Here is a 20166-nt window from a genome sequence, read left to right on the forward strand (position 1 = left end):
AACAAAATTTTTACAACAAACAAAACTACGACATATTATTTATTTTTTTAAATTTTTACAAATTTTTGTCAATCAATATTCTAACTTTAAACTCTTATAAAAAATATTGTGACAGTAAATTTTTGATATTTTTTAATTGAAAAATTAACAACTTATGAGGAGCTTTGTATTAAATTAAAATTAAAAAATTCTCATAGCAATAATTAGCTCAAAAAGAGTAAAAATATTTTGTAAATTTTATCGTCGTAAATAGAAAATGATAATATAAACATTTGGGTGAAAACATCAAGTATCAATGGTTATTCGTTTTCAATTAACACAACAACAAAAAAAATGGATTTTGCCGAAAATCATTTTTCCGTTATTCCTTTATTCTTTTTTTTCGATTATAAAAAAAGTAATGAGAATTTATTATTTTTGACCCTCTCTCCCCTTAAATTGAAAATCGAAAGATTTTTACTGACCCAAAAGGTGATGATCGACGGAAAAAAATACATTAATAATTGTAAAATCAATACATTCATCGCTCCGCTTCGATTCTAAAAAAGGTAGGTATTTATAATAAATTAGCTAAATTTCCACAGATAGGTGCATTTGTCATTAAGTTCAATATTATAATTTTTACTTAATAAAAACACGGAATACGTAAAAAAGATGGTTTTTAATAGGTATTTTTAAATATACTTTTTTCGTTTACATACCTACAACAGATGTGGCCACTCTAAATTTAAGTTCCTGTGACTATTTTTAATCACATTTCGCCCCTGATTATATTAAAAAACTGTTAACAAAAAGGTCTGTTTCTATCACTTATTATTCACTTACCAACTTTTTCAGAGTTAATTTCTTATACCCTTGATAATGCATTCAAAAATAAAAATATTAATGATACAAATTTCTTTTCTAATTGTTTTGACGAAAAACAAACTTCAAAAGTTCAAAACATTATGTCGTGTTAGTAAACATTCAACAAACCGTTTGCTTTCGTTACCTCCATAAAACATGCTTTGTGACTGATTGTATTGATATCAACCTGATAACACCGCATTTCACTATTTCAGTATTCGATTTGAGTAATAAGTTATAATAAAAATACATAATTCAAATGCTTCACTGGTATTTACGCTTAAGAATTAAATTCATATATCCAAGCCAAAATGGAAATCGATGATGAAGATGTTGTCATAGGCGTAAGTACTGGAATAACAAAATATCGCAAATTATTTAACATAAAATAACTAAACTGTAGACTACGCTTTGATCAATATTTTAGGGCACAGAATTGCAAAAGTACTTAACTGCTGTCGGATACTCTGAATTTGAAGTTTCTGAACAAAAACATGTTGAAAAGTTTTGTGCGATTGAAGTAAGTCTGCAATTCCAATGATATTAAAATACATTATATACTGGACGTCTATGTCTTATAAATTATTTTATTTACCTGTAAACATATTATTTCCTTTGACTAGGTAATTCTTAATTATCTTATCAGATTTTTTTTTTTTTTTAATAGGCACAAAAATGTTCAAAGAAAAAAATGAGATTGACCCAAAATCACAAGGTATGTCATCGATGAATGACTCATCATACTTAAATAATTTTTAAAATATGGTAGAAATCTAAAATTGTCAAAACTAAGAAGCAATAAATTAAATACTTCTGAAAAAATTTCTTTAATCCTATTCTTTTATTTTACTATAAATTTACTAAAATAAAAATTTAATTCATTTTAGGATTTTGAATTGTGTGTAACATTAATCAAGATAATCATAGAGAGTCAACTTATTTTCAAAGAAGATACTTTATTTATTAAGGAATTTATTCCATCAGAACACTTTAAATATCCTCTATTTCTTACAAAACAAAAAAGGTAAAAATATTAGAGTAAATCTAAATGAGTTATTAACTTAAGTCTTTAATTATTGAATTTTTAACATTTAATATTAATATAAATATAATATAGTAAATCATAGCATTTTTAGTTTGATTATACTCACTCAATTTTACCATTAATTTATTATGTTTATTATGATAGTAACAATTATATCAAACCTAATATAACTTTAAGAATAATGTTTTTAGTAGAATTTTTAATCATTTATCCAGTTTTACACTACATTTAATGTTTTATGTAAATAGTCAAAAAAATAATGTCTACGATTTACAATTTTCAGTTTAACTCTTCTTGTTTTATGCATATTCTGTGGTATTATGAATATGTTTTTTTCAAAATACTGGGATGTATGGACAACAGTTGGTTTATTAATTTTTTGGTTTGGATGTGTGTTCATGGATGTAATATATAACTTGAAACAAAATAGAACAATAAAAAATACTATAATGAAAACCATTCAATCTATGGAAAAATTATCTCTGCTGATACAAAAGTCTACTCATTTTCTTCAAGAATGTAACAATCTTCATAAAAGGTAATAATTGCGTTTATTTTAATTAAACGTATTATTATAACTCGAATTAAAGGTATTATATAACAATTATTTAATTTAGAAAAACTATTTATCAAACTATTTATATTTATTTACCATTTTTTAATACACAACCTACAAATGTGGTTACAAAATAAAAATATTTATCTAGATTATTCAGTTAAAAATATATTACAATAAAATTATTATAAAAATTAATTATACTCTATTTTAATACAAGTTAAACTGTCTAACTATAATGCATCACAAGCAACACTAAACCAAATAAACTGATGTTACTTATAGTAGTATTATTATTTGTTAAACCTTAACACTGGAAACGTTAAGATAAAATGTAAAAAACAGTTAAAAATAATAATACTAGTGGCCTAATTGGAGTGTTGCAAGTTTAGCATTTGTAAAATCAAACATTTTTAGTATTTGCAAATTTATTGTCATTAGTCATTTGTTCTTAAAAAATTGCAAATGTGCTACTAAAATTCTAAATATATACCAATGTATTCTCTAAAATATCAAGGTTTATTATATACCTATATACTACAATTGTTTTATAAAAATAACATAAATTAAATTAAAATTAAAATTTTATTATTATTTATACCTATCTACACTTAAATATTCCCTATGAACTATTTCCGAAGAATTTGTACACACATATTATCCCTGGAATATATTTTCCCTGTTTAAATTATTCGTTGTATATTTGTTTTGGATTTTTCTGTTATAACTTTTGGTATTTTAGATACCCAAAAACACAACACATTTTTTGTGGTCAAATAATTTGTTTTATTTTTTTTATTTTAGTTATTATGACACATATGCTGGTAAAAATCCTAATGCCTTCAATTACTTGTTGATGCCAGAATTTAAATCTTTACTTATAACTGTGTTACAAGAGTTGATCAACAATCTTGTAAATAATGTGTCTGAAGTTCACACATTTTTCCCTCTAAAAGATTCTGTTTCCAACATTGTTTATTTATATCGCACAGACTGCAAAATTGATTTAAACAACACTTCTTTTGAAAATATAAATGTAAGTATAGCTTGAAATAGTAAATATTTTTATGTTTTAAGTATATTTTGTGTAGAACACAAAAAAGTTAAGACTTATCCAAAAATGGAATTAATGTTAGAATAGTTATTATAGTATAAATTATGGTTTAACTTCTATTATTCTGTTTTAAATATTAATATATTTATAAAAAAACATACTTCATTCAAACATAATTATTTGTTATATCTATATTTTAGAAATCCAAGTATACTTACTTTCTATTACAATCAGAATTCTTGAAACAGTCAGCATTGTGTTTATGCCCAGCATTATGGACTCCTTACAGTTCTTTTCACTTGAATCGTCTAATTGAAACTATTGGTGAAATTGAAAAAGTGTATTCAAACTCATATAATATTTTATATGACGAGTATAATATCTATTCAATGTTCAAAAATAATAATACTATAGAACATAGTAAACAACCAGTTCAAGATAATAACAGAAATTCTGATCTGAAGTTGAAAATATATAGTGTTCGACATTTCTTGCAAAACATGATGGTGCATGTAAGGTTCATGGAAGACTCAATTGAAAACTCTTCAGCATACAGTGCTGATGATATAAATAATACATTGAATGTTTTAGTAAAAGAAGGCAATGTTTTTAATGAACTTATTTCTTCTTTACAAATTTATATTCTAAAAACAAATAATGACCAAACAGATAAAACTATATTAACTAATGATTCCATTGGTGTAATTGATCATATAGATACAGAAACCAATGAACCAATTAAAGAAGTCTGTGAAGATGAATTATTTTTTGGTGTATCTGAAGAACCTACGGAAAAAAAGGAAAATACATTTTGTGATGAAATAGTATTTGATAAGTCTAACAATCATAATTTAATGTTAGAATTGAAAGTTGCACTTAAAGATAAACAAGAAGAATGGAAACAACGAGAATGCAAGTTGTTAGAAAAACATCCACAGTTAAATGACTTTTCTGATGACGAAGAATGTAATGAGAAACATGTCCAATACATAAATAAAGTGCGTAAAGTAGCCATAGATTTGCCTCCTAATGAAAGTTTTCCTATGCAATTGCCTGATAAAAGCTTTGCTAGTGAAATTGCCATGATCGCTTGTAAACGGAATACAGCAATAGAGTGTTTTGGAGATGATTCTGATTCGAATATATCTGTGGACTCAAATGATTCTTAAGTAAAAAAAAAAGTAAAATATTGATTCTTAAATTATTGTTTATTTAATCAACATTTTTTTTTCAGATTATTTTGTTCCAATAATCAATTTCTAGTCAAATTATTGAATATTAATTATGTTTTCGGTTTTTGTGATATGATGTTGTTCTATTGCTGTTCTAATCAACTAATCAATCATTTATGTCAAATGATCTTGGCTTACATAAAACAATACTTTAATTCCATTAAAGGTATTCTCATATATTTATATTGTTTTACTACCTGTAGTATTCACTTCAACAATTTATATTGTATACCTCGGAAACTCTTTAAAGGTCTTCTAAAATTATTTAAAACTATTAATATTTTACATTAATTCATGATTACTAATTAATTCTACATATAGTGCATATTAATAATAGCACTGGATTAATCATTATTGGAAGTTAATTATTTATCAAATAAATTTTATATAAACAAAGTAAATGAAAAAAAAATGCTATTAAAAACACTTTTATAAAAGACTGAGCACTGAGATACACATTTTTAACCAAAATGTTACATATTTTCAGATTCAAATAGCCAAGTAACCAATGAAGTTGCAGCTGGTTTGAAGGATAATATGACGTTGCAATGTACTAGCGTGCTTCCAGACTACTTGTATGTTATAAGGATTTTTATCTTCAAAAATGTGTATATAAATAAGTTGATTAATATCATAATCAGATGTTATGTGATATTATGAATAAAGATACAAAAACAAAATATTTATATATGACTTAACATTATAAATGAGCCTATAATTTTATTTCAATTTTATACAATACAATTTAATGTTGTTTTCTAGATCTAAATTAACAGAAATGTTCAGATATGAACCATAACTTCATGAGATAATTCAATACATTCAAGTTCAATACACCTGTATTATTGTATATAAATATATATATGTATGTATATATACATTGTTAAAACCTGGTCAGTATCATAAATTAATGATCATTTATTCTTCTTTTAATAAAATAATTGAAATAATAAAAATAAATATATAGAATTTTCACACTAATGACAATAAACATCAATTCACCCTGTATTGGGAGCACAATAACAATACAAATATAAAACAAAATTAAACTAAATAACTTAGACATTAATCAATATAATATATACAGTAAACTTAATAGTGTAAAATGTATAAATTATGAATTTCAATTTATTTAAAATTAAAATAAACAATGAAAACGGCAGAATAATCAATAATAATAAATCATAATTATCTTAACTAATAAAAAATAAATACGGTTTGCGGTATATGTATAATATATATAAAGGTGAGCCACCAATATTACAGAAAAATTATCACCTTTTTGTAGTCAAATGATTTGGAGCATCTGCAAATGTAAACTTCAATCGAAAAGCTTCAGCCACTAATAAACTGATATCAGTGTCTGTCCAATTTTGAGTTTGCAAATTTTGTAACATTATCATGAGACCCTAAAAAAACATTCTAGTTAATAACGCAGATTAAGATAATCATTTAACATTTTATTACCTGGAAATCTTTTTCTTCTAGTAATTCTTGTCGCCAATGCAACAAAAATGCAGCACATACATAAAGCTGAAAAGTAGCAAAACAATCAGACTCTGCTAGGTATGTATCCCATAACCTTATTGAACACCTCAATGGTAATTCTCTTGTTAATAAATTGTTCATCCATCTAAATGAAAATTGTAAGTAGTCGATTCCATGTTTCATTAAATGTCCATGTAATGTACCTAAATAAATATTGAACATTAACTTATCTCATTAAAACAAATAAAACATCACTCACCATCGATCCTTTGAATAAGTTCTTTTAGCTGATTAACTTTATACTGAATTCCAAGCTGGGCAAAAATATAGTTGTCTTGAATACCATCTAAAAACTTTGACAAACACCAAAATGAATCAGCTTCTAAAGAGTCTCGATTTTTCTTTGATATTGAGCTTACATCAAGTGTTTCAATATTTGTACCTTAAAATATAAGTTGGTAATTATTATTTTTTTTTATATATATACATTTTCATTCATAGGAACATTTAAGTTAATAATTAATAATAATATAAACAAAATTATATTCTCTTTAAAATAAAATATTATTTTGTAAAAATATTGTACATTGGTATTTAAATATTTCAAATACATTTTTTTTAATTTGAATGTATAAGTGTATAATTTGAAAGAAATTTAAGAATAATATTAATATACTAGTACCTATAGGGAGATATTCCTGTAAAAAGACAACATAAAAAGGTGTAACTAAATCATTCATGCCTTGAACATAACCAGACGCAGGATGTCTGATCGCCCAGATGAATAAGATTCTTTCAAACATTTCTTGCACAGTTGTTTGTTGGAAAAGAGGAGTACTCATACGTGGAATATCAATATGAATCTAGATAATAAAAATACATAATCGTAAACATCAATTTAAATAAAAATAAAAAATTGTTTTCTAGATACAAACCTGTCTATAAGTGTCTTTATACACTTCATCTTTATCTGTATCATAATATTGTTTGACAAGATTTGCATAGTCAATACGCTTTCGATCAAGAGCTTGTTGTCTACGTTCAGCGCTAGTTGGCAAATAACCCTATAAAATAAAAATAAAACATGAATCAAAGTTATCATTTTTGTAATATAAAAGTGTGCATCTTCTTTATATTTTACAATGATAATATTTTTAATTTCAATTCTTTAGATAAACTTATCAAATATTATAAGTACTTTAATTAATCAATAAAATATATAATTTAATTGATTCTGTGCTTTAATAATATTAATTATCCAAATATCCTTCTGCTAAATTGTTTTAAATTAAAAAATATATTAATAATCTTTTTACATGATAAATGCACTTATTTTATACTAAATATCAATGATAAACAATCTGGAAATATTTTCATAGTGAGCAATTGAACTGGAGTTAGCTATTAATAAATTTCAATTATTTTGAATTCCATGTAAGATTCTAATATGACAAACCTGACATAATAATTTTTGTTCGCTAATATTATATTTTTAAATCACTTTATGGTTGTAAAAATCTTATCACTTATAAATTGACCAATTTTACATAATATGTAACTTATTCCATCTAGCAAGTGAATGTGACATTATCAAATAAAAATATTTTCTTCTGCATATCCCTGGCATCGAGACCAGTTCTACCATGCAAGAGTATAACATTAGGGATATGCAGAATTAGCATATTCTTCGTTAGATAGAATATAGAAAATGTATATAAGTGTATTAGACCAGTGTTTCTCAAAGTGTGGGTCGTGACTCACTGGTGGATCGTCAATCAATTTTTGGTGTGGTTGCGAACAATTTTTTTAATTATGATGTCAATGCTGTTATTAACCATAACAGAAAACAAGCACACATTTTGCATACACCTCATTATTAAAAGTACATTTGTAAAAATATATTGATTATGATTATAAACCTATAAAATACTAAATACATAATAAAAATGTATACATATTTATATAATACAAATTTTGTTTTTCATAACTACTTTTTAAAAAGTGAAACCATGTGAGTCGCAAAAGATTTTTTGGGGGAAATTTAAGTTGCGGCATTAAAAATATTGAGAATCACTGTATTAGACAATATTTAAAGGTATTGTATGCAAGTAATTGAATAGACATTTATTTTTAAGAGACAATTTTAAGTAGCTTACTGCTAATAATCTCCACGTCATTGGGCGTACTTCTACGGGCACACCTGACCAGCTAAGTTTCTTCAAATCTTCTAACTGTAATAAGTTACTTTCAAGTAACACTTGGAATTTAGTTAATTTGTTAGCATCGACTTCAGAATCTTAAATTATAAAAATAATACAATTCTCATTAAATAGTTTAAATGTAATTTATGATTATAACTTACTGGAAAAATTTATTCTATTTTCTGTGTGTCGAGATTCTTTATTAGTTTGTGAACTAGATTCTCCTTGATTTAAAAAAAAAAAAAACAAATATAAATACATTAATATTATTACTACTATTTTATAAATTTATGTAAAATGATAAATTATGTATTTGACAACAAATTTACAATATAAATGGTAAAAATTAAAGAAAGGGCTTTTTATATAGGGCATACATATTTTATATTTATTAATATCCATAGTTGACTAAATTATTTTTCTAAAAAGAGTAATGTTAGTTATTAACTAGTTACATAACTACAATAATATACATATATTGATATATAATTTCAAAAAAATATACAAATTCCAATCAGGTCATAAAACCCCATTAAGCCTTAATATAAAATATTTCTTATCTAATTTGGAAATATATATATTTAACTATATTCTGTATTATGATTTTTATGTTAATATAATACTACTTTTAGAATAAATACTTATGCTATTAGTTCTTATAACCACACTTTTGACATTTTAAATGCATAGTAGAATAGCTATAAACTACAATCTGTGTAAATAAATAAATGTGGTACATCGCATTATATTTTACTGGTAATAGGTAAATACTTAAGAATAACTATGATTATGTAAATTATTAATTATTCAAAAAAAAATTGATGAATTAGTCCTTTGTGTTATTAATTTAAAAACATTGACAAATTACAATGACAATTGACGTAAATACAAACAACACAATTTGATAAGAAATGATAAAACATATAAGCCATATTTACAAATAAATTAAAGATGAAATTCCTAGAACAATAAGACTTACGATCAGAGTTTGAGTAGTTTTTTGATTTATGAATTTCCTCAATCGAAGCCTTATGATTATTAATTACATTGACAGCAGCAGAATGGGCCACACGCTTTGAAATTTTCACGTCTGAAATTCAATGGGTTGAAAACACAAAATAAAACTAAAGGGTGAAGTAATAAACATTACTATTGGAAAATATAATAAGCAAGCTAAAAAAATATACATTAAGTAGTATTTATAACTAAAATTGTATGAATAATTAAAGTACCAAATACTCAATTCTTAATTGTCTGGTATATTTTTATGCAAAAATGATTAACATTTAACTAAAATTTTTAAAAATAAAATTACCATGGAAAGATTTAAAAAAAAAAATTATCTATCAACTACAAATAAAATAGATCTTATCATTTTGAGAAAATTGTTTGTATTGATTCATATATTAGAAAATTATTCCTAGATTGGGGTACATGCATTTAATTAGATTTAAGACAATGCATTAGAAGTTAAAACTATCTGCAAATATTTGATATTTTTAATGAATCTATTAAAATCATTAATTTAACAACATAGTACCTACCTATTGTTGCCAAAAATAAATTAAATTTTTTTTTAAATCATTTGTGAAACCAATAACTAATAGGCGATAATCAAAAAATTCTATCTATTTGTAATACTTTTAATATTAACTTTTCAAAAAATGAACTTTTAACTTATTTGTGTAAGTAAGTTTTTATTAAACATTAATTATTTATTTTTATTAATTCTTATAACTACTACAAATGTTTTGATGATTATTTTTCAATTATAATGTGTTTACATAAAATAAATATTCCATTTATAAATTATAATGAGGGCTTATAATGCGGACATCATACATTTTTTTATTTTTTTTTGGAGACCAATATCAATATCCGTTTTACTATTTTATTAGTGAAGATTACCCAGTATATTTCTTTAATAATAAAATTAAGTATAATAACAGAGTATAAAAATTATTATATTGAATAATATATTGTATTATAAATTTATGAAAATTACAAATTATATAAAATATAAACTAATTTATCACGGTCCTCAAAAATTAAATCATTTTACATTTAAATTACATTCATATTAAGCATGTTGAATTGTCATAATTCAAACAGTACATTAAGTTAACAAATAAATTATTATATTTAAGCTTTAATTAACCATAAAGAAAAATAAATAACAAAAAAATATAATAATAATAATTAATAATCAATTAAATATTAACTAGATAATTAATATACAAAACATTTTTATTTTTGAATTATTTATAATTACCTACATTTTGAGAAAAAAATGATTAATTTAAATGCTTGAAGTTATTATATATACATATATAAATGTTTATAATTGATTTTAAAGTAGAATGGTATTATAATTATAATAGTAATCAAATGGTTGTTATTTACCATAGAAAATAGTTTTAAGAGCAGTTAAATTTACCCCATTACTCCATATTAGACCACCAAACAATCAGTCAGATGCTCAATTGCAACTATGGCTCATAAAAATTAAAGTGCACAATGTGGCCATAAAAGTTACTTTTACTTTTTGATTTCTATTTTTTTTTGACAGATGTTAATTATATACATGTGTGTCATGCACAGTATTTCAATTAAATCTAGTTAAAATATATTTTGTATTATCTAATACAAAATAAATAATAAAATATCCATGTTTGTATTTTTTCAACTATTTACAACAAACTTCAAAAACTTTAAATATATTTTGTAAGCTTTTTTTTTCAATTTCACCAAAAGTAAACAACTGTTTTGCCACTTTTTGTCACCTTTAATTCAAAATAAGTTGGTTAACCAACTTAAAGAAAAGAATTATAAAACCAATATATACATGACATGGAGATCATCAATGTATTTTAAGATGTCTACAAAAACAGAAAAATACAAAGAAGCACATATATTTTACTAATCACCAATAAGTACACCAGCTACTAAAAGAAATGACTATCTCAAAACTAATTATTATTCATATAATAAAAATAAAATCTGTCAGTTATTAATATATTTTATATTTTCAGTGCCTAAAATTTGATAAATTTTGTACTTGAATTACTTGATATTTTTCCCATACCTGGTTATACAAATATACATATATGTTATATCCATATCCATATTCATAATAATAATGAATAATGTATTATTATTAATATATTCTATTATATTTTTGTTAAAAATATAAACATAAATAGTAGATACTATTGGCTCTTATATATTACTGTATACTGCCTGTCATTACTATGACAAGGTTCAACCATAGTTTATATATACATAATTTATGTACCGAATTCTTATTTGTTAGTTTTAATGCCTTTATTAGTTGTTTTATAATATTATATAATTATTTTTGAATTAATCAATTTATTTTTAGTTCTAAATTCTAACACATACTTTTTATAAATTATATTTTGTTATTGTAAAAACATATTTGTCAATCAGTTAATGTATTAAAGAATAAGATTGAGTAACCATTTATTTATACATTTTTAATAAAGAAAAGTTAAACTATTAAGATAAATTTAAATTTATTTTCTTTAGGAAGAGAAGTACAAATATTATAATATATAAGATGAGAAATAAATATTATTTATAAAACGTGTTTACAAATCATTTGATGACAATAGATAGACATAATATGTACCTATCGAAAAAAAATGTTATTATAAATAAGCTTAAACACATCATCTAATTTGTCATTAAAATAAATTATATCAATTTTAAAAGTACAAGTATTTTTATATTTTAGTTTTGAAACAAGTTATGAGCATTCTTAAACTGTACATTTTACAGGTAATACTTTTTATATTATTTCTACTAAGAATTATTGTATTAGATATAAATCTTTAAAATTTTTATTTTCTTTCTAAATGTATAACAATTTTTAATCTAAACTAATTTGTTCAATGCTTTAGTGCTGTTATATTTAAAATTATAATGTAACACTAGCTGCCTAGTATTAACACTAATGAAGCTACATACGTTTTCAAAATTAAATATCTTTTAACAATGCCATGCATACAATTATTTGTCCAATAATATTATAACTTTAAGTATATTTAATTATCATTGTAGAATAATTCATTATCCGGGATCAGGAAAATTTTTTTATTTTACGTTTTTCGTGTAAAATGCACATATAAATTTGTTATGAATCCAATTTTAAAAATTAATAGAAAAGTAAATACCAACAAGTTGGTTAAGAAAAAAATTATTTATTTATTAATTAATTAAGTAACATGAAAAGTACATAAAATTATAAATACCTAATGTAAAAACAACTCATAAAATACTATTTCATGTTCATATATTTTTATATGAACCACATTTAACATAGTACATAACGGTACATAATATACCTAATAAATAATTATAATTTAGGTTTGAAAATAAAATATAATTAATTATTTGTCATAATCAATTACTAAATATCTATTATTCAATGATATTATTTTATATACTATAAAAATTATTAAATATAACAAACAATATCACTGTTCAAAACATATTTCTAAAACACAGATAAATAAACAGGAATGGTTTTTATAATAATTTACTAAAAATAAAGGGAGTGATAATTACAGATTTAATTCATTTAAAATGAAGTACATTTTGTATAATACTATTATTATTTTAAAATACATATAATTTAAACTATAAGTTTCATAACCAAATTATTTTTAAAAAAACTTAGAAATTTAATTCAAACTTTAAAATAATTAATAAAATATGAGGTTCTTTAATTTTATAGTATCATTATTTTTCTAACATAAATTATTTAACATTTAAAAACATAACAGTAGACTATACTTTCTCCATCATAATCTTAAATTAAATCTTTCCCCCAGCAATAATATAAATATTTATAAATTAGTGCTAAAATGAATTTAGGCTTATGAAATTTAAGATATGAAGATGCACTAAACCATCACAAAATAAACAATTCAAGCATTTCAATCTATTACCCTCCGTTTATTAACCTCTGCCCCTTGTTTCAACAATTCATTCCACAATGACTTTTACATTGAAACTATCAACAAAATTTCATTTGACCATTATAAAATGCCCCATGCCCATACCAATCCGCTTATAGCCATTCAAATAATCCTTTCCATTATTTAAAAAGACCTTTATTTACTGATTAATAAATACCTAACACTACAATGCCACATCTTGAGGATTCTGTCACTGGACAGCCTCTCTCCTCATATTATCCAATATGTCTATTTCCTTAATATATATACATAATATTTGCTTATTGTACACAAGATACAGATTGTAAATTATCTTTTTTTAATAAAACAATAAATAAACAAAACAAAAGTTACATATTATTAATTTTGTTCTGAAATAGGTTTCTAGTATATTAAGTTAATTAAAATAAATCGATTAAATAGGTAAATTCCTCTATTATAAACTATATATGAAACAATAAATTATACTGTTTTCATTCAAGAAAAGAAGAGCTAGTAAATTAAATGAAAATTGCATGGCAATAGTAATAAAAAAGAATTTAACTGAGTTCAACGTTTAAAAATAAAAAATAAAAAACAAATACTAAAAATATTTACAAGAAAAATAATAATTATAATATGTACATTCATTAAATTAAATTTAATGTCTATAATCTAGACAACATATATTATGTGCACAGGATGTTTATGCTGAATCTGCAGAATAATTTTAATAAGAGTAATTTTTCCTTAACGTTAACTTTATATATAGCCATAGCCATCTACTTATTTAAGTAAGTTATATTTTTTTCATTTAATTTTTATTTTATAATATATTATATATAAATATAAGTTTTGTATTTTTACATTATATATTCTCCTGCAATTAAAAATTATAATATTTCTAAATAAATCAAAAATTTATAGTAAGTAGAATTATTTTGCGGTGTGCATTTTAAGATATAAAAAAAAATTGTTTGTGAACTCATAATACATAGCATACACAAAACAAACTACAGACTACTTTGGAGTACATTATGTCTGAATTTTATTATAATCAATAATCAAATTATATATACTTCAACATTCAAGAACAATAATAGGAGAAAACAAAAGTGGAAACTATTTGGAAATATCTTTAAGCCAGGAACAACAACTGAAGTCAATTCCATTTTTTAAGAAACTTTCCATGCACTTTATTTTATTACCTATAAAAAGTTTTCCATTTAACCGTTTTCAAAATGTATTTATTTATTATGTACAGGCAAGTATATATTATTTAGATTTTTATCAGTCCTGGATGGTACAGTATTAAAATTTGAAAATCATAGATTCTTTACCTGATATACGTAGAATTTCATCTTCGGCTTCGATTTCCCATGCGTCACTAACACTTTCTTGGAAATCATCAAATGAAGTCGAAGCTGAAGAAGAAACAGATTTGCTTTCTTTCTTAGGACTCGCTCTGCAATTCAAATTATTTTGATTATAAAGCGTGTTGAAATAATTAGTCGGGTATAAAATATAACAAGTGAAAAAAGGCATATTACCTTCCAGGAAGATTTCTTATGTTCTTTTTCCAAAACGAATTCTTGAGGTTCATGTCATTGTCGTTGACATATTTCTGTACATGATCGCCCATTTTGCCAATATCTAAACGCATCAACGTTACTACGTTAAGTACAGTCTTTGGGGGATATCGAAAAAATAAAAAAGTCAATATAAAATGTATTGGTAATTGATTGTGTTAGTGAATAGTGCTGAATGGACTTGTGTGCGCGTTACACCCGCACTCCACACACAAACTACACCGGTCGACGACAAGCGGTAGCCGCGAGTGTCGAGAGTGTGCCGGATTGAGCGGGCTGAGGGTGTCATCGATCAAGAGCCCGCGAACCCGTGTGGCCATTGCGGCCCACCGGTAAGCGGAACAGATGAAACAATGTGGACCCGTGGGTTTTCATCGGGACGCGCAGACACACTCACCTAAATCGAACATCGCTCGGTTCACGGGCGCCAGGACGGACGGACGCGACAGGCACGGCGGTGGTTCTCTGGTCGTGACGGGCTCATGGCGGCGCGAGAATACGCGATGTTTCCCGAAAAGGCCGAACACGTAACGGCGGGCGATCGTGCCCGTTAGGCTGTTAGCGCCGACGACGGGTAAAACGTACGCGGACGGCAGCAACGTTTGCGGTATGGTAGGCCACGGGGTTACTGTGTGACTTGTGCGAGTTGCGAGCGAGTAACGGTACACTGGCCGTGGTGGTTACGTCGTCGTCGTCGTCGTCGTAGCCGCCGCCGCAATGCTGTCGCCCTGTCGTTCGACGGTCGCCGAGAGTAGTGATACGGCCGCCGTGACGTCACTTATCTCGCCTCAGAACACACCGCTCACGCTATCATCAACACAAAATTGATGTGTACAACAGCCGGAGCGATGGGAAGGTCGCATCGTCGCATCGTTCGTGTGCGACTCGGCCGGCCGGCTGCCGCGGTACGGCGTACGGGTCGACGGCCTGCGCCTCCACGCATACGTGACGTCGCATTCCCCGCCGACCGCCGCCCATACAGACTATATACCGGCCGAGACGATATTTTTCCGCTTTCTCGGGGCGTCTGATTCGTTGTAAGTCATGCTTGGAGGTGTATACATCACTCGTCGACGAAATTTGAATTTTATTCGTCGATAAACGTGTGACGAGTGATGGTCCGATCGGCATTTATTGCGTTTTGTCGTCTATCGTTTGTAGGCATATTTCTGTACGGTTTTTGATTTTTATGTCACTTTTCTTTCTCTAAAAAATTACCGAGCGTTTTTAATACATAGGTACCCCTCCTACCTATAATAAATTACACTTTGAGTATCTATTTATCGGTACCTACCTAATCTGGTTAGCCTTTCGAAACCCGCAAACATATAAAGACAAAAGGGGGAAAGTGTGTGACCACACTGCAGCTGTGCAGTAATAGCATGTTGTAGGTGCGTAAGTGTCGAGTCACGAGTGTAGGTACCTACCTCGTAGTCGAGTACTTAAACGTCTTAAACTAGTAACTCGATATTACTGTAATATTTATATGCATTAAATTTGAATCCAACGATAAATCGTCGCATTAACAAAACCATGTCGGCCTATATATTATTAAGTATACTTTATGATATAATTATATCGCTATTAAGTAATGTATCTAATCTAGTAGGTTGAATTGCTTTTTATCGAAAGCATTACATTTGAGAATGTCATTACTCATTAGGTGCAGAAATCGTTATTTTGCACGTGAATATCTAACGTCTAAATTTAAACTTCAGGTCTTCAAATATAAATGTCATTGAATTGGAATTTAACACATCCATTAAAGTAACTCACTCGACGCCTACTGTACAGCAGATAGGTACCTACTGATAGGTCCACCTTTTTTTTTTACATTTATAGAAAAAAAAATCGTAAATTTCAAATATTTATAAATATCTCAAAAATAAATATTATACCATGTATATGAAATGCTAATAAAAAGATTTGGTGAACATTTTATGTTTCTATACTTTTTCGTTTTTGAATGACAACAAAAAATCAATTATACCTATGCCACTAACTGATTTTATGTAAAAAGTCTCCATTTTTTTTTTTGTTTTCCTCAAATAATGTGAATAACACAAGAAATTTTTTACTTTAGAAGCACCAAACTCCAAAGTATTATTAGATAGGTAGTAGATACATTTTAATACCAAAAAGATATTTGAGTTGAAGATTAAATCGTTTTTAGTGGTCCAAAAAGGAGGCGATGACAGGTATAAAATATAAATCATTATTCTTAGTAAAATCAATAGGTACCTACATTCATCGTTCCACTCAACATCTAAAAATATAACATTTTAATTGTAAAAATGGCTTAAGAGTTAAAAATATACATTAAGAAGTAAAAATTTTGAACCATAGCAGTGGCGTGAAAATTTTTTTCCAATGAAGCAACTGCCTCATAAAATAGCTATTCACGCCGCCACTGGACCATAGAATAAACCTATGACTTAGCTAACTACTTGTAGACTGTAGTCACACTACGCCAGATTTAAATTCGAAACATGAAAGTAAAATAGCCATTTATTATTATTATTATACTATTCGTAAACATTTCTTAAAATTATTTAAATGTTCAGAATACTCACTGCGGTTGAATGCAAGTTGTAAAATACTAAAATAAATAATTAACATTAATTAATAATAAACAAATAATTATCATTTATTCTATTAATATACGTAATTTGTCGGTGTTCTGCACTATTCGCTTTCTTAAATTAGTTTTTTCCGCTTTACATTCTTTGTATAATTTTACTCTAAACAACAACTCAATTATATAGGTACCACTAATAATGATTGTGACAAATAGAGTTCTCGACATCAGAATATTTTTTGTATATTAGTATATTACTGATAGAGCCTTTTCCTTAAATGAAAATATAATTTTTTTTTCAGTCTTGATTTTTGGAAACAAATTTTGAAATACATTAAACAAATTTCAACTATTTCTAGAAGTTTATCCGATGGAATTTTGAGACCTTGCGCCAGTCCAACGTTGTCGAACGTTTTTTTTAGGATTAAAATTTGAGGTGGTTCGTTTAAGTATTCATTATTGTTTTTAGTCAAATCACAATCTGTACATAAAAACATGCCCAAACACTTTTTTGCTATATAACCTGCAAATTAAACTATGGATAACGATTCTAATGATGATTTTTCGTAGTACACTTTTGAATTGTTTAAAATTCCCGACGAAGTACTTAAATCAACTTCTGTTTTTTCTGTATTCGTAACTAATTCTCCACCAGGATTGTCAGGATCAATCGAAACATCTTTTAAAAACGTCTACAGTAAGAAATTAGGCTTCATCAGTTTCACAATTTTTACACGTTGAGGTACATTGCATCAAACTATATATGAACATATATGTCCAAAGCAGCATCGGAACGTTCTAGTGGTAGGATTCCTGTTATAGCTGTAAGCACTTAAATATTATTATAATCACAATTTGAATTTATTATTAATTTTTATCTATACAGTGACAATTTTTTTTAATAAGCATTCAAGTTCAAATTTTGACAAAATACGATACATAATAAAAATTTATATATGTTATAATATGTATACCTATAACTACAATTATACATAAATTCCTAATATATGTGTATTGATTATTTATATGTAAATAAAAAATATGTTCTTGTTATTTTATTATTAAATAAATCATACCTTCGTCCATTTTATTAGTGCATCTTCGTGAATTTGTTGGCGTTGTGTTAATTGTCTCATTAAGACATTAACACATACTTCTTCGGAAAAAATGTGTGTGTTACCTTCGTTAACTCCTAGTTTTGATACACTCCAAGTCCAAGCTTTAGGAGATTTAACTACATATGTTTCATGGGCGTAAGTAGGAAATATTTTCGGAGGCGGTTTTTGTCTAAATCTATATTAATATTATAAAATTATGAATAATTTATTTGTATGTATTAAATAATACAATTGTTTTATATAATTTCGGTGGGTGTTTGAACACCCAAAACCCTCCCCTTATCTACGCTCATGATATGTTTCATCTATATATATACAATTTATACGATTATTATATTATTCAAATATTATTAGTATTAGACATATTTTGTTTGATAAAACATAATATTCTTATAATAAATGTTTACCATCGACGGAGTGTATTCGCTTTGACGACCTGAGTTAATTATCCATTTCCTATATACTTCTACATTAGACGATGGGATTAAATGAAAAACATTATTACTCATTTTTCGAGTTTTATTACAATTAAAGTAATGACATTTATCACCACCAGACACATAATTAAATATTCATTTCAAATACATTGAAAACAAACGTTAATCAAAACAGAAAATAATATGCACTAGTTGGCAATAATAAATACGTACCTAATAGTCGATCGGATATACGAATTTAACCTATTCTTGTAAAGTTGTAAATAATACAAAATTATTTAAAATTAGGACGTTGATGTGTTCACGACGACACATAAACGTATACAATTCTATTTTATAAATTTATAATAATAATTATTATTATTAATTGGTTAAAAATTTTTCTACAACCCATACTGACTGTGTACGTAAGAAATATCCAAAATAACACTTATAAGTTATAAATAATATATATTAAATATAATATATTATTGACGACTACAATTCAGAATAATAATTACAATTTATATTTACAATATTTTGTAATGGGTTATTTTACTCTATAAGATTACTAAAAACGTAAAAAAATGATTTTGCGTAAATGCGTTTTGTCTATGTTGGGCTTGTTAGTTGTTGGTGTGGACTAGAGAGAGAAAACAAATAGTGCATTGATACCGCCGTCCGATATCCGCTCTGTTATACAGTAGATAGATAGATATCGAATGAGTTAATGTGATGGATGTGTTAAATTTAAATTCAATGATATGTCATTGCATCAGTATGAAAAATTTTTCTGATCGGATACGGACATCTGTACTAATTGGTAAATTTTTTGATATAGCAATTAAGTAAAATAAATAATAATAGGTACATATTAGGTCATAAAAGAAAGATATACTTATATATTTTTTTAGATTTTTTGGTTTCTGTATGAATTACTAATAAGAAAGTTCGTACCTATGTTAAATTTATTTAAAAGCAACTTTCGATAAATATATAACATTAATTACAATTATTATTAATCTGAATTTATAATTAGAACTACCTAAAACCTAATGTAGTAATGTCTAATACAATATTTA

The 20166-nt window shown here is 25.8% G+C and overlaps 2 protein-coding genes across 6 annotated transcripts; one reads left to right on the forward strand and one right to left on the reverse strand.

The window, feature by feature from the left end:
- The first annotated feature begins 894 nt into the window (after nucleotides 1-894).
- On the forward strand, nucleotides 895-5419 carry LOC132924379 (uncharacterized). Of its 3 annotated transcripts, XR_009661316.1 has the most exons (9): nucleotides 899-1190; nucleotides 1274-1366; nucleotides 1514-1561; nucleotides 1734-1870; nucleotides 2175-2429; nucleotides 3252-3483; nucleotides 3702-4670; nucleotides 4736-4899; nucleotides 5221-5419. XR_009661316.1 is itself a non-coding variant. In XM_060988660.1 (8 exons), the coding sequence occupies exons 1-7, from the start codon at nucleotides 1158-1160 to the stop codon at nucleotides 4668-4670; spliced, it is 1767 nt and encodes a 588-aa protein (XP_060844643.1). In that variant the 5' UTR covers nucleotides 895-1157; the 3' UTR covers nucleotides 4671-4682; nucleotides 5221-5419. The 3 variants fall into 3 exon arrangements, 1 of the variants encoding a protein (XP_060844643.1); XM_060988660.1 differs by lacking the exon at nucleotides 4736-4899 and having other exon boundaries at nucleotides 895-1190; nucleotides 3702-4682; XR_009661317.1 differs by lacking the exons at nucleotides 899-1190; nucleotides 1734-1870 and having other exon boundaries at nucleotides 1290-1366.
- LOC132924380 (TBC1 domain family member 22A) lies at nucleotides 5416-15835 on the reverse strand. Of its 3 annotated transcripts, none has more exons than XM_060988662.1 (11): nucleotides 15370-15835; nucleotides 14934-15070; nucleotides 14724-14848; nucleotides 9402-9512; nucleotides 8584-8646; nucleotides 8378-8517; nucleotides 7157-7285; nucleotides 6904-7084; nucleotides 6481-6663; nucleotides 6201-6424; nucleotides 5416-6142 (listed from the first exon to the last, which is right to left on the reverse strand). In XM_060988662.1, the coding sequence occupies exons 2-11, from the start codon at nucleotides 15044-15046 to the stop codon at nucleotides 6008-6010; spliced, it is 1404 nt and encodes a 467-aa protein (XP_060844645.1). In that variant the 5' UTR covers nucleotides 15047-15070; nucleotides 15370-15835; the 3' UTR covers nucleotides 5416-6007. The 3 variants fall into 3 exon arrangements, with proteins under 3 accessions (XP_060844645.1, XP_060844644.1, XP_060844646.1); XM_060988661.1 differs by having other exon boundaries at nucleotides 14934-15036; nucleotides 15370-15834; XM_060988663.1 differs by lacking the exon at nucleotides 9402-9512 and having other exon boundaries at nucleotides 14934-15036; nucleotides 15370-15834.
- Nucleotides 15836-20166: the final 4331 nt, after the last annotated feature.

Source organism: Rhopalosiphum padi, chromosome 3 (assembly GCF_020882245.1).
Source record: "Rhopalosiphum padi isolate XX-2018 chromosome 3, ASM2088224v1, whole genome shotgun sequence".
In the NCBI taxonomy this organism is placed as follows: Eukaryota; Metazoa; Arthropoda; class Insecta; order Hemiptera; family Aphididae; genus Rhopalosiphum; species Rhopalosiphum padi.